This window comes from Mesocricetus auratus, unplaced genomic scaffold, assembly GCF_017639785.1.
Source record: "Mesocricetus auratus isolate SY011 unplaced genomic scaffold, BCM_Maur_2.0 Super-Scaffold_100009, whole genome shotgun sequence".
Lineage (NCBI taxonomy): Eukaryota > Metazoa > Chordata > Mammalia > Rodentia > Cricetidae > Mesocricetus > Mesocricetus auratus.
Genome location: NW_024429193.1, coordinates 41,379,902 through 41,392,388, shown reverse-complemented (window position 1 = coordinate 41,392,388; position 12,487 = coordinate 41,379,902). Strand labels below are relative to the sequence as shown.

Below are 12,487 nucleotides of genomic sequence, written 5' to 3'. Positions count from 1 at the left end.
TAAACACAATCTTCTGAAACACTGTAACTAACACGCTATCCTGGGGCTGCCAAGAGAAGTGGTTCAATGACACGGTAGGTAGCTTCAGGGGTCAACAGCATCAGTGAAATTGTCAGCTGGAATGCAGCATCAGAACATACCGCATGCTTGGCAGATAATCTTGTTGCATGGGGCAGACAGGGAGAGGGACCATAAAGGTGGCAGAAGGCCTGGAAGCCCCAAGGACTGAGGCACTGAGGTTAGGAAGGGAGCGTATCTGAAGTACGGTTTTGTTTTGTTTGTAATTGCTTTGTAACACAAACACTAACAACCGAAGCCTGATTCTTGGTTAACAGTAATATGAAGGGGAAAAATGAGTTTCACAAAAAAGAACTAAAAATTTTCACATTTACTCAGAGAAACTGTTATACCTTTAAAGATTGGTCATAAAATTGGCCCCAAAGGATGACAGTACAAGGAAAATATGCTTAGATCCATAAAAATTTTCCTGAACTTTTCCTTCGCAGGCAAACACCAACATCTAGTTAGAGTTCCTTGTCTGTGGGAGACAGACTAATCACTCACTGGAAAAGTCATATCCCAAGCCAGAGCGCCTTTGATGATGCTATGCTACACGACAAAGGGACCTCAGGTCAAGACTAAACATCTTGAAGTCAGAGAAACTCAGAAGTCCTAGAGTTCAATGGTTAGAGGCTTGAATCTAAAGCTTTTGGGATTTGTTCATTCTTTGTTTTTATTTGTTTGTTTATTTTGTATTTTGATATAAGCTTTCAGGTATCCCAGGCTGACCTGGGATTCTTAATGCATCCTAGTAGCCCAGGCTGTCCTCAACCCTGTGATCCTTCTGCCTCAGTCTTGAGACGATATACCTGGCCAGGGAGAGAATCTTCTTGTTGCATATTCTGATGGCCAAAGAGCAAGAAAACACACATGAGTGAGAAAATGAATCCAGTTTCATGCTGGTGTCAGGAACCCACTCCCACAATAGCCAACCCACTCACAGTTCATGAAAGCAGAGCCCTGAAGGCTGAACTACCCCTTACGGGTCCTACTTCTCAACATAATCCTATCGGGTTTTATCAGTCCAATGAATGACCATTAAAGCTGATTTCACCTTGTGATTTAACATGGCCAGTAGAAAATGTAACAAGAGCTGGGCTCCTGTGTACCATTGTGTGAATGAGCCTAGGCTAGCTCAACCACTCAAGTCCAAATCTAGTCAAATGAAAAAAAGAAGTTTGGCTCATGTGCTATCAGCTGACTGCGTACTCATGAGTAGATTCACCTGAGAATAGCAGAGGTATTGCTCAGATGACCCTAAGCAAACAGTTAACCCATAGAACAATGAACTGGTCAATACCTGTAGTCTAATGTCATGTTTTAGCATACTTTGTTAAACAGAAAAGCCAACTTACACATAACAACTCTGAACTGTTAGCAAACAATTGTTGACAATGGTGAGAACAATGATAAAGATGATGGAATCATGATCTTCAATGGCACCATCTCTGTATGCTAAGACCACATCAGTACTTGTGTTGGATAACACTGGTTGCCAGCTTGACTTAATCTAGAATCAATTAAAAGGCTGCTAGGCATTTCTGTGAGAGGTTTTCCTGAACAGCTTATCAAAATGAGAAGACTCGCCCTAAAAGTGGACATTACCTTCTAGTGACAGCCTAGATAAAAGGAAAATGGAAGAAGGAAGCTTTGTTTTTTACCCACTTGCTTTCACTCTTGCTGGCAAGGTCATCTAGCCTACTACTGCTGCTCCTTCACGGATGTTAGAACCAGCTTCTCCAGCTCCCAATGTAGACTCCAGACCAGCATCTTTCTAGATATCCAGATCGTTAACACCTGATTGGGACTGCTAAGACATTCAACCTCATGAGTTGAGAAAATACCAGATTCTTAGCCTCTTTGCTGTGAGACAGTCATTGTCAGGCTACCCAGATGGTGTTGTATAAACTGATCGAATACACCCTTTTACTATGTTCTATCAGTTCTATTCCTCTAGAGAACCCTACCTTACTAAATACAATGTTTATAAATTAGGAGTTCATTTTTTTGTTTCAGTAAATTTGAAAGCATATAATCTAAAGATTTTAATCTTGTGAGCCCAGTCTCTGTTACTGCCTAGAATGAACCCAGAACAGCTTTGTGCTATGCTTCTGCACTAGGAACTTCCAGTATGTAGATATAGACTTTACTTTGCCAAACTAAGAGGGGCCAAATTGCAACTGTTACATGTCAATCCTGAACATATAGATTAGTTGGGTGCATTGGTCAGGATTCTCTAGCATAACAGAACTTATAGAATGAGAATATGTATATATACATACATATTTACTAGAATGACTTACAGGCTATGGTCCAGCTAATCCAACCAAATGGAAGGTCCAAGAGTCTCGTAGTTGCTCAGTCCCCGAGACTTGAAGTTTCACCCGTTCTTCAGTACATGCCAGAATCCCAAAGAAGTAGGTTCTACTGCCAGTGAAGGAGTGTACTTGCTAGCCAGGTGTGCTTGCAAGCAGGCACAGAACAAAGACTCCATTCTTCCACATCTGTATATAGGTTTCTAGCAGAAGGTGTGGCCCAGATAAGAGGCAGGGGCTCCCCACCTCAAAAGATTCAGGTTGGAAGAGGATCTTGCCACTTCAACTAAAGCAAAAATTCCTCACAGGTGGTTTTATTTACTTCCAGATATAGCCAAGTTGACAACCAAAAATAGTCACAACCATAGGGTTTGGTTAAAATCTATTTTAGACCGTGTCACATGCAAAACCCTCAGCTGAGAACAATGTTCAGCAAAAGTAATGTTTCCAAGAAAGCTGACCTTAGCTTATTTTTCATCCAACTGGTCGCCTTGAAGTCTGTTCCATTCCCCCAAAATAAAAAGCAATAAAAAATATTCCTTATTAAAATTAAATGTGTATAACTAATACACCGTGTCTCCATATTTAGCCTGAGAAAATGCTAAGAGACACTTCTTCCATCCTATATTCCTCTTAAAAAGAAAAAGTTGGGGGATGAGGTGGGACCAAAAGGGAGACTGACTAGAAGAAGTATGAATTGGGCAAAGTGACAAAGAATGTGTCCTGTTGGTGTCCCCGTGCCCCATAAGGGATATCTGCTGTCACTGCAGCTTGCTTCTGTTTGGTTGGTGAGGGGTAGGATATGTATATAGCAGGCATGCTCCTTGTGATTAACCAGCTGAAATATCACAGGACCAGAACAAGGAGGCAGTTGTCACCTCCAAGCAGAAGAGCTATTTACGTAATCACAGAAACCAGCCTTTAATGGCATCTCTACTTAACATGGGGAAGCTTTTCACCTGCAGAGACTCCCGTTAGCACGTTAATCTTCCACCTCAACTTGTCCCTCAGGTGCTAGGAAAGTCATAATCTCCCGAGACAGCCCCAACTATTTTGAGCACTTATAATTTGAGATAAAGTTCTTTTTTCCTCCTATCAAGCTGAAATCTATCTCCCACCCACTGAGCCAAATCTTGCTTCTGGCACTTGCTGTGGATTCTGTGTGTGACACTGTGTTTCTAAGTCCCAGCTTTGGAGTCAACTAGACTCGAGTTTAACAGTCATCAGTCTCTTCTGCTAGTGACATTTATGGGCAGTGATGAAGCTGCCAGTTATAAAGCAAATCATAATACCTGCCTTGTGTTATTTTGTCCTTTTGAGAAAGAGTCTCACTATGAACCCCAGAGTGGCCAGTGATCCTCCTTCCTATGTCTGGGGATTAAAGAATGTGCCACCTGGCTTAATACCTGTCCTTTACTGTTGTTGTGAAAAGCAACAGCAGCAGCAATCTTTCTGATATTTAAACTTCATTTTTTCTATTTACCCATTTTTCTCCACTGATCATCTCCTACTTAATCATACTTCATTGCTTAGTTTATAGAAACTATCCTGGAGATTACACTTATTTACTACTCCAGCTTGCACGTAGGGTCATGATACCGTGTCTTATATAATTGGTGGTTTACCTGTGGTCAGAAAGTGGAAGGTATTTCTTCCCTCTGGCAAAGCTGCATAGACACATAGTGCCATGACTCATCACAGTGACTCCATCCTGTGCCTGCCTGTCCCTGGCTCAACACCACAGGGTGCACACACTTAGAGAAGGGATGTCTCATTTTCTCATCTGTCCAGCTCCCAAAAGAAAAGATTTTTGTTGACATTGCTGGCCTCTTCCTTGTTTCCAAACTACTCATTCGGGATGAAGTGAGTTGCCCACTACATGGGAAGTAGTTACCCACCCAAATTTCTCCACAAAGCAGCTCTCTTTTATCAAGGTCTTATGTGAAAGTCATGTGGCCTCTGTCTTTTCTCTCAGTCTGGACCAAGGAAAGTTGTTCACCCCACGTGTGCTAAGCTTAGACTGATATGGAAAGAGTTAGTGAACCTTTCACGGCACTAATATTGTTACATCCTCCAGTCTCAGCTTAACTCTCAGTTTGTCCATCTTGGTATCTTGGTGGCAGGCACCTTTGTCTGTTGAGCCATCCCACTGACTTAATTTCAACTTTATCAAAGATGGGAGTGATAGTTTGGTTTACTGTTGCATACATTCTATTCTCCTGAGAATTGTACTCTGAATTTTAGTGGCATGTGCAAACACACACACACACACACACACACACACACACACAAAGTTAAATAGAACCTTTTGGAAGCATGTATATTATAGTGCTATAATATACCATGCCAACATTTCATAGAACTGCCTTTTTGCTAAAAGCAGAGTGTCTGTTCAACCTCATGACACAAAAGATGAAAATACACAATTGGACACTGAACCTAAATTATATAACAGACTGTTTGAAATTCAAGCAATTTCTCTTTAATAAGTATAGCAAATCCTTAGCCTGAATGGTCCCCAGCACTTTCTTCCATGCTGCCACACCCTGAACTACAGAGAAAAGGTCAAGACATCCCATAGTCATTTCTCCCAGGTTCTGGCAACAGTGCCTTGTCACTGAGAAGCAATATATAAGCCTTTCACAAATCAAAACCCACAGCTTTCCTACATAAGACCCTCAGAAATAACTACACGTAAAGTGGTGATTAGAACCAAAATACCACGTAGACAGCTTTGGTTTGACAGAAGTGTTGCGGGTTATTTGACCACTTACTTAACCCTGTGGGATCTCGAGCTTTGGCTCCTGTCCTTTCTGTGCTCTTCCTTTCTTCTCTTTCTTTTTATATCCCCTTAGCTTTGGTCACAGCTTTTAAGGCGTGTGTCCTTATGAAAATTCCAAAGGTGCACATCAGTAGGGAGAATGGTGCAGGAGATCCCACGTACCCATCACATCCTTCCAACAGATAGTCACATCCAACCTGTACTTCAGACGCAGCCCTCTCTCCTCCCCTTCTACTATGTACCAGGCCTTTGGAAGTATCTGGGAATCTCAGTGAGGGGCTTCACTAGGAAGGCCCTATTGGAGGGGCAGGCTAGGCAAGGCTGCCTAGAGAGCCTATAAACGAGAGTGTTGACAGCACCATCCCATGCAGAGAAACTGGGACTCCAACCTAGGTCTTGCACTTTAAGGGGAGGGCTTTTACTGTCCTCTGACCACCCATCCCACAAGGACATATGCTAGTTTGTTTCACCCTCATGAATGCAGGTGCCTAGAACACATGAGTTCCCTGCCCAAAGAACCAGCAACCACTTCCAGGGGTTACTTTGGCCTCTGTATGTTCACCACTAGATGCCAGAGGTGGCAAGGCATCTGGCTGAGATGGGAATACAGGCCGAACTCAGGTCTATGGCTGAGCAACACACATTTGCATGAGGTTCCTGGAGATATTAAAAGAGCACATACCAAGGAAGAAATCGTCACCTTCCCGTAGACCCAAAGCTGCATTTGGAGCACCACTCTGGCTCCACAAGCCATAAACATCAAGAACAGGCCTTGAAAGGAAGGAGCATCATGATTTTTCTCAATGTTCATGTGTGTGAGTACAATACTCACATGTGCGCACGCGCACACACACACACACACACACACACACTCGCACAAGAGTATGTGTAGGCCAAAGGCTGATGTCGAGTGTCTTCTTTAATTGCTCCATACTTTATTTTCTGAGGCAGATTCTCCCACTGAAATATCAAACTCACCCATAAGCCAAAATAGAAGGCCAGCATGCCCCAGGGGTCCTCCTGTCTCTACCTCCCCAGAACTGGAATCCCAGCCATGCTGTCCAATGCTTGACTTTTTTAAATGGATTGTAGGGATCTGTAGTGGCATTTTGTTCCACCAGTGGGCTTGGGGTGGTGGCCACACCTTAGGGCGTGGCCTCAGTGTATGTGGACATGACCCCTTATAAGGAAGAGAAGGGGCTGGCTGTCTCTGTAGAGTTAAGATCGGAGCATCCTGAAGGGCATAGGCTGCATTTCCTGGAGCAGGAAGACTATAGCCATTATTTATCATCATTGTGTGAGTGGTCGTTATCTGGGTATTTGTGACCTTCCTTTAACCTGCCATCAGGGATCTGAACTCGGGTCCTCATGCTTGTACAGCAAACACTTTACTGACTGAGCCATTGTCCCAGCTCCTCCATTCTTCAGGTAGAGTCACACCATGGAGGTCCTCTTCAAGTGAGCCACTAAGGCTTCTGTAGAGCTGGGCAAATATCATATGAACCCCTGGGCTACGCCATAAAGGTGGCACAAGAAATGCCAAAGTCACTTAATATGTCACCACTAGAAGGACAAGGTTGTCCTCCACTGTGAGTTCAAAGCAGACCAACTTCCCACTGGCAAGCAGATCTTTTCAACGCCTTTATCAGTGTTTTAAAGAAAGCCTCTTTGCCCTCACCCCTTCCTCCTCTGCATGCCATCCTCCACTGGGTCCCTCTGAAAAGAAGTGTATCCCAGTGTGGAAATCGTTTCTTGTAATTCTAAGACAAAGAGAAATTTATCTGACTTGAAACGATATGGGTGAATGTCCCTGTACCAACCAGAATTCTTGTTTATGAACAATCTTCATTGTTAAAGGAAGAAAGTGCTGCAGATAAGGCCTATTCTGTCCTAGAATTTAGCCCTTGAAATGAATGCAGAAGGAAGGTAGACATTGTACACATTATTAGGCATGCACATAAAAGGAAAAAAGCAAATTAGGGAAGCCTGGGAGAGCAGTTAGGAACTTCTTTTTTTATTCCTGGGTGGATAATATGTGGTTTCATTTAAATAAGAACACAATCTCCATTAATTTAATTTGTCAAAGCAGTAACTCCAACACTCACAGGCAGTGCCTGGGAAGGCATTTTTAGATGCATCGGTGCTACTTTAAAATTAAAAGTGAATCAGTCCTGTGGAGTTAATTACTAGTAAATTAATTGAAAGTAGGTCTCCCACATGGCATGGCGCCAGCCAGCAGCTCTCAGTGCTAGCCAGAAACATGGCAAGATGTCAGATTCTCATTTGCAAATTTCTTTATAGGTGTGGCACAGTATAGGAACTGAGAGGGAACTTTTGACATCACCCACCATGAGAAACAAGGACAATGCTTAACTAGAAGGCTTTAGAAATTTGTCCCACTGGACTCTCAAATGGAAAAATCCCCATCTCTCTGTGATAGGTTCCAAGATGTTTACAGCAAGGAAACGTATCTAGCTCTTTTCCTAAAGTAGTGCAAGGACCTCACCTACCTACATGAAGTAGGAAACATTTTAGAATAATTAAAAGTCACTTTGTTTGGGAACACAGTGCCTTCTAGTACAGCATCATCAAGACAGAGACAAAGAACAGATACCCAAAGAAAGAAGAAATGGACCCAGAAGAAGCATTATCTAAAGTTTAATTAAATATCTGAATCCAGGAATCCGGGAAGAGATGAAAACTTCGTAAGAGAAAAATGGCTCATGCAGTGTGTGGTTAATAACATGACTGATGATGTATTGTTAGTGACAAACATGTTTATTTTATTTTGTTTTACTCTAAAATTGTCCATTCCCTGGGTCTCCCATAATTATGCAAATATACAAGTGTTCTTACCATCCTTGGTCCAAGAATGCAACAAAGTAAGCCGTCTTTACTCCCGAATTACGAAGTTCATTGAGGCTGTTTGGCTCAGGACTTTATGTGGCTAACAGACTGCCCTGCGCCTCTTATTACTTTTCCCCCGTTTAATTTCATGAGATGACTTCACATGACTCTGCACACTGAAAATGTATCTTAAAACATTTAGGAAGTCAAAGATGAAGATGGCAAAACTCGACTGAGAGATTTGAAAATGGAGTCCCCTTTGGACGGTGACTTTGACACACAACCGAGCGTACTATTCCGTCTTCAAAAGACATGATGTTGATATTAAATGTCATGGTAATATAGATGAACAACATAAAACAGTGATACTTCCTAGGGTGTGGCTTGTTTCACCCCTAAAAGCACACTTAGCTTTGCAGAGCGAATCTGTATTAGTGTATCATCTTGACCATTGGTTTCACTTGGGAGCTAAAGTCCCAAGTGGGAATTTTCTTATAAATCAGGTCAAGACAAGAACTCTAAGCAGCCACAGGTGTATCTGTGCCTCTTTCCAAATGATTAAAGGCCATCCCTTCTGATGTCTGGAAGAAATAAAATGTCTTTGTCTAATGGCTATCTCCCAATACGTTCTAACATCTAGGAGCATGCAATAGCAGCTAACATTAGCTATGCAGTTATGGTATTAGTGTTTAATTATATCATGTGCATTGAGATATCTTAAAGAGAAAACAGTATTCATTCTCCTTAGCAACCATTATAGTACAGAATGTTCGAAGCTGCGATCACACTCAGAGGCGAATAAATTGGTTACAAATGTGGTTAGCAGGATGTGTGCATGCTTTAGAAAATGTGAAACTGGTACCTAAAATAGATAACCCCCCCTTTTTGTCTCCAAAATTCCATTTCTGGTTTCAGACCATCCATTAACAAACTTGAAATTTTTCGATACAATACCCAAGGCTAGTTTTCCACCTTAGAAGTGAGTTAAGAGGAAAATAAAATGCTAAATTTGATTTGTTTCCTTACTGGCTGACAGTCTAATCTCATTTTTAAAAAACGACTCAATAGCGACCCTTTTGAAAATACAGGGCTTGAGGTCTCAATGGCAGCTCACACCGGTGTGCACACCTGTGGTTTCACTCTTCCAGGTCAATATACAAAGACTGAACTATAACAGAAGGAGGCGTGATTAAAATACTGTCTACACACACTGTTTCTTCTTCCACAATATTCCCTTTGACCCACGCACACTCATACACTCAAGGCGCTTCATATATAAGACAATGGAGGTTGGAAGGGTTGTATATTATGAAAGCTCTGTTTCAAAAGCAAACTTGAAATAAATTAACCGGCACTTTAAATGCCAGTTTGTAAGTCTTTGTAGTCTGGGTGTCTGGACGTAAGGGTGTCTCTAAAACACAAAAACAAAGGATAAAAGTCTGGCGGTCGCGCACAATTACTTTGGGACTCCATTTAGGGGAAGACCTTGGTTCAGGTATTGCACTGGGAAAGGAAGGCAAAATCTTCCCCTCGGGGATCTTCTCTGGGGTTGGGGATAGCTTACAAAGAGAGGAGGTGATGCGGCAGATGGCATAGGAAGCCTCCCTGGGCCAGGTGAGTTACCAGTGCTGGCCAGCTGCCCGGGTACCCAGCTGCGCCTGGGACATGGCTGGCACCGCGGTGGCGGCCGCTGCTGCTGCAGCCGCGTCCCCGACGCCGGGCAGGACTGATCGCACGGATCTGCGGAACTCCTCGTTCCTCCACGTGTAGAGCAGAGGGTTGAGCGCCGACAGGGCGCAGCACAGGAGCCAGCTGGCCGCCTGCACGCCCCAGGGCACCGGCAGCGAGAAGCCACTGGCCAGGCTCACCCACACCAGCGGCTGCGTGGCCAGCAAGAAGACGCAGCAAAGCAACAGCACCGACAAGCCGCTGAGACGTCGCTGCATGCGACGCGGCTGCAGGGCGGCCGGCAGGGGCTGGGGCTGGGCGGGGTTCCCGGTGCCTGTGGGACCCGGAGCATGTGGGGCGGCGGGAAAGGCGGCGGCGGCGGCGGCACAGCCGGGCAGCTGGTGCAGCAGGTGGAAGTTGAGCACGCTGACCCGCTTGACGCTGACGCGCACGCGGCGCACGATGCCCAGATAGCAGTGCAGCAGCAGCGCCGTCTGTGCCAGCAGCGCTCCGGCCGCCAGGAGCGCGGGGTAGTGGACTTGCGGAGGCTCGGCTCCCGGCTTGGGCGCCCAGGGCGGGAGCAAAAGCACCAGACCCAAGGCCAGGGCCCAGGACAGCGCCAGCATGCCCACCGTGTGGCGCCGCTGGTACAGAACCTGGTAGGTGGCGGGCGCCCTGGTGATGAGCAGGTAGCGGTTCAGCGCCACGAGGCAGTGGGACAGGAGGGACACGGTGAGCCCGAGGCCCAGCAGCCCGCCCCGGAGCAGGCGGTAGCTGCCCCCGCCACCGTCCCAGTCCCCCGGGGGCTCCGCGGAGCCCGCGGGCAGGAGCCCCAGCACCGCCTCCTGTGGCATCCAGAGAGCGCAGACACTGAGATCCGCGGCGCAGCCGTTCACGATGAAGGCGTTGCTAGTGGTCTGCAGCTTTCGGAAGGACGATACGAGATAGATGACCATGCCGTTGGCCAGCGTGCCCCCGATGGCCAGCCCCGAATACAGGAGAGACACCGGGATCCGCCGGCCGGCCCACGACTCTTCTTCCTCGCAGAGCAGCAGCAGCGATCCCCCGGTGGTGGAGGAGGTGGAAGTGGAGGAGGAGTTGGTCATTCTGGACAACTCTTCACACCTCGCGCCCTAGCGTTGGCGTCTTGCAGCGTGGCCCATCCTGACACTTGCCTGCTGGGAGGGCAAAGACATCCCATCAGCCAGCTGCCACCGACACAAAGGCTGAAGCCGAATGATGGGTTGGGGGAGGGGGAGAGAGGGAGCTGAAGGAGAAATAGGGGTGGCAGATGATAGGTGCCTGCCTCAGAAATGTTTCCAGGGACAGAGATAGTCCGTACAGTCGGCAAGCAGCAGGGAAGCCGGAAGGTCATCAATACCAAGAACGATTTTCCCGAACACACACACACACACACACACTCTCTCTCTCTCTCTCTCTCTCTCTCTCTCTCTCTCTCTCTCTCTCTCTCTCTCTCTCTCTCTCTCTCTCTCTCTCTCTCTCTCTCTCTCTCTCTCTACACACACACACACACGAGTTAAGAGTGTTTGTTGCCAGCCCCCAAGCCCCTTGTTACTGGGAGAAAGTAGAGATATCCTGGGGAAAATGCCAAGGAGAGGGAGTAGATGGTACCTTGATTTGGGTCCAGTCCTTAAACTGGTGATGGCAGAGGGAGAGATGCCAGGAAGTCCCTCCTCAGCATCTGTGGTCCAGAAGTCAACAGGAGAAGCTGAGCTGGGATCCACGCCAGGAGCAAGTGCCTTGCTTCTCCCAAGCGGCATCCACACACATGGTCCCAGGCAGGAGCCAGCAGCTGTGGGAAGTCTCCTCAGCTGGCAGCAGAACTGGAGAAAGTAAAGTGGTAGGCTACAAGCCCAGGCGGGTGGGCAGGCAGCAGCAGCAGGGATGCCTGGCTGCAAGAGAAGCTGAGCTGGAGAGGAGCGCACCCTGTGCTCAGAAGCAAGAGCGCTGACTGATGTGGCAAACCCACTTGGAGCGCTCTCCTGCTTAGTTATCCATCACCAGGGGAAGACAGCCTTTCCATGCTGTCATGAATTATTCAGTAACTGCTAACTTGTAAAAGGGAGAGAAATACCTTGCTCGGAAAATTCTGTTAGTTAGCAAGTTTCTCTGTTCCCCATTCTGATTCTCTCTCTCTCTCTCTCTCTCTCTCTCTCTCTCTCTCTCTCTCTCTCTCTCTCTCTCTCTCTCTCTCTCTCTCTCTCTCTCTACTCTTCTCTCCCTCTCTCCTTCTTTTCCTTCCTCCCTCTCTTATTTTTCACTGTCTGATTTTTCTTTCTTTCCTTTATTCCCTTCTCTTTTAAATGTTAGAATAAAATTTCATCTCAGTCTGATTCATTCTGAAGGCAAGACTTTTTTTTCTCAGAGATAAATATACCCCAGTATATTTTCAGGGAGAATTACTTTACATTTGAATTGAAATTCACCTTCCCCCATTTGGCAAAGTGGGACATGAGTAATTAGCTACAGAAAATATGTGAGCCTTAACTTAAATCACAATTTCAATTCTGTTCTTCTCATCACTAGACATCTCTCCAAAGTTTGGCTTGTGTTTTGGTGAGATGCGAGGGATGTGGGAATACAATGGTCAGACATCTAAAGATGGTGTCCACAGTCCATCTAAATAATGGAATGCCACTTAGCAATAAAGGGAGACTGTCAAAACATAAAACGCATAAAGAAATTGGAAAGGCTTATTAGTAAGCAAAGGGGAGCCTCTGAAAAGGCTGTGTACTGCACAATGCCGACTGTATTACAAGCAGTAAAGGCAAAACTGGAGGCAAATCACGAGCTG

General features: G+C 45.7%; 1 protein-coding gene across 2 annotated transcripts; it reads right to left on the bottom strand.

The window, feature by feature from the left end:
• Window positions 1–7,799: 7,799 nt before the first annotated feature.
• Gpr88 (G protein-coupled receptor 88) lies at window positions 7,800–11,831 on the bottom strand. 2 transcript variants are annotated; one of them, XM_013118391.3, is made up of 2 exons: window positions 11,305–11,831; window positions 7,800–10,847 (listed from the first exon to the last, which is right to left on the bottom strand). In XM_013118391.3, the coding sequence occupies exon 2, from the start codon at window positions 10,776–10,778 to the stop codon at window positions 9,624–9,626; it is 1,155 nt and encodes a 384-aa protein (XP_012973845.1). In that variant the 5' UTR covers window positions 10,779–10,847; window positions 11,305–11,831; the 3' UTR covers window positions 7,800–9,623. The 2 variants fall into 2 exon arrangements, with proteins under 2 accessions (XP_012973845.1, XP_005077160.1); XM_005077103.4 differs by having other exon boundaries at window positions 7,800–10,850; window positions 11,305–11,828.
• Between the last annotated feature and the right edge of the window lie 656 nt (window positions 11,832–12,487).

What these genes read in the sequence shown, in the direction of transcription:
- Gpr88 (XM_013118391.3), bottom strand. Translation starts at nt 10,778, where the DNA reads ATGACCAACTCCTCCTCCACTTCCACCTCCTCCACCACCGGGGGATCG.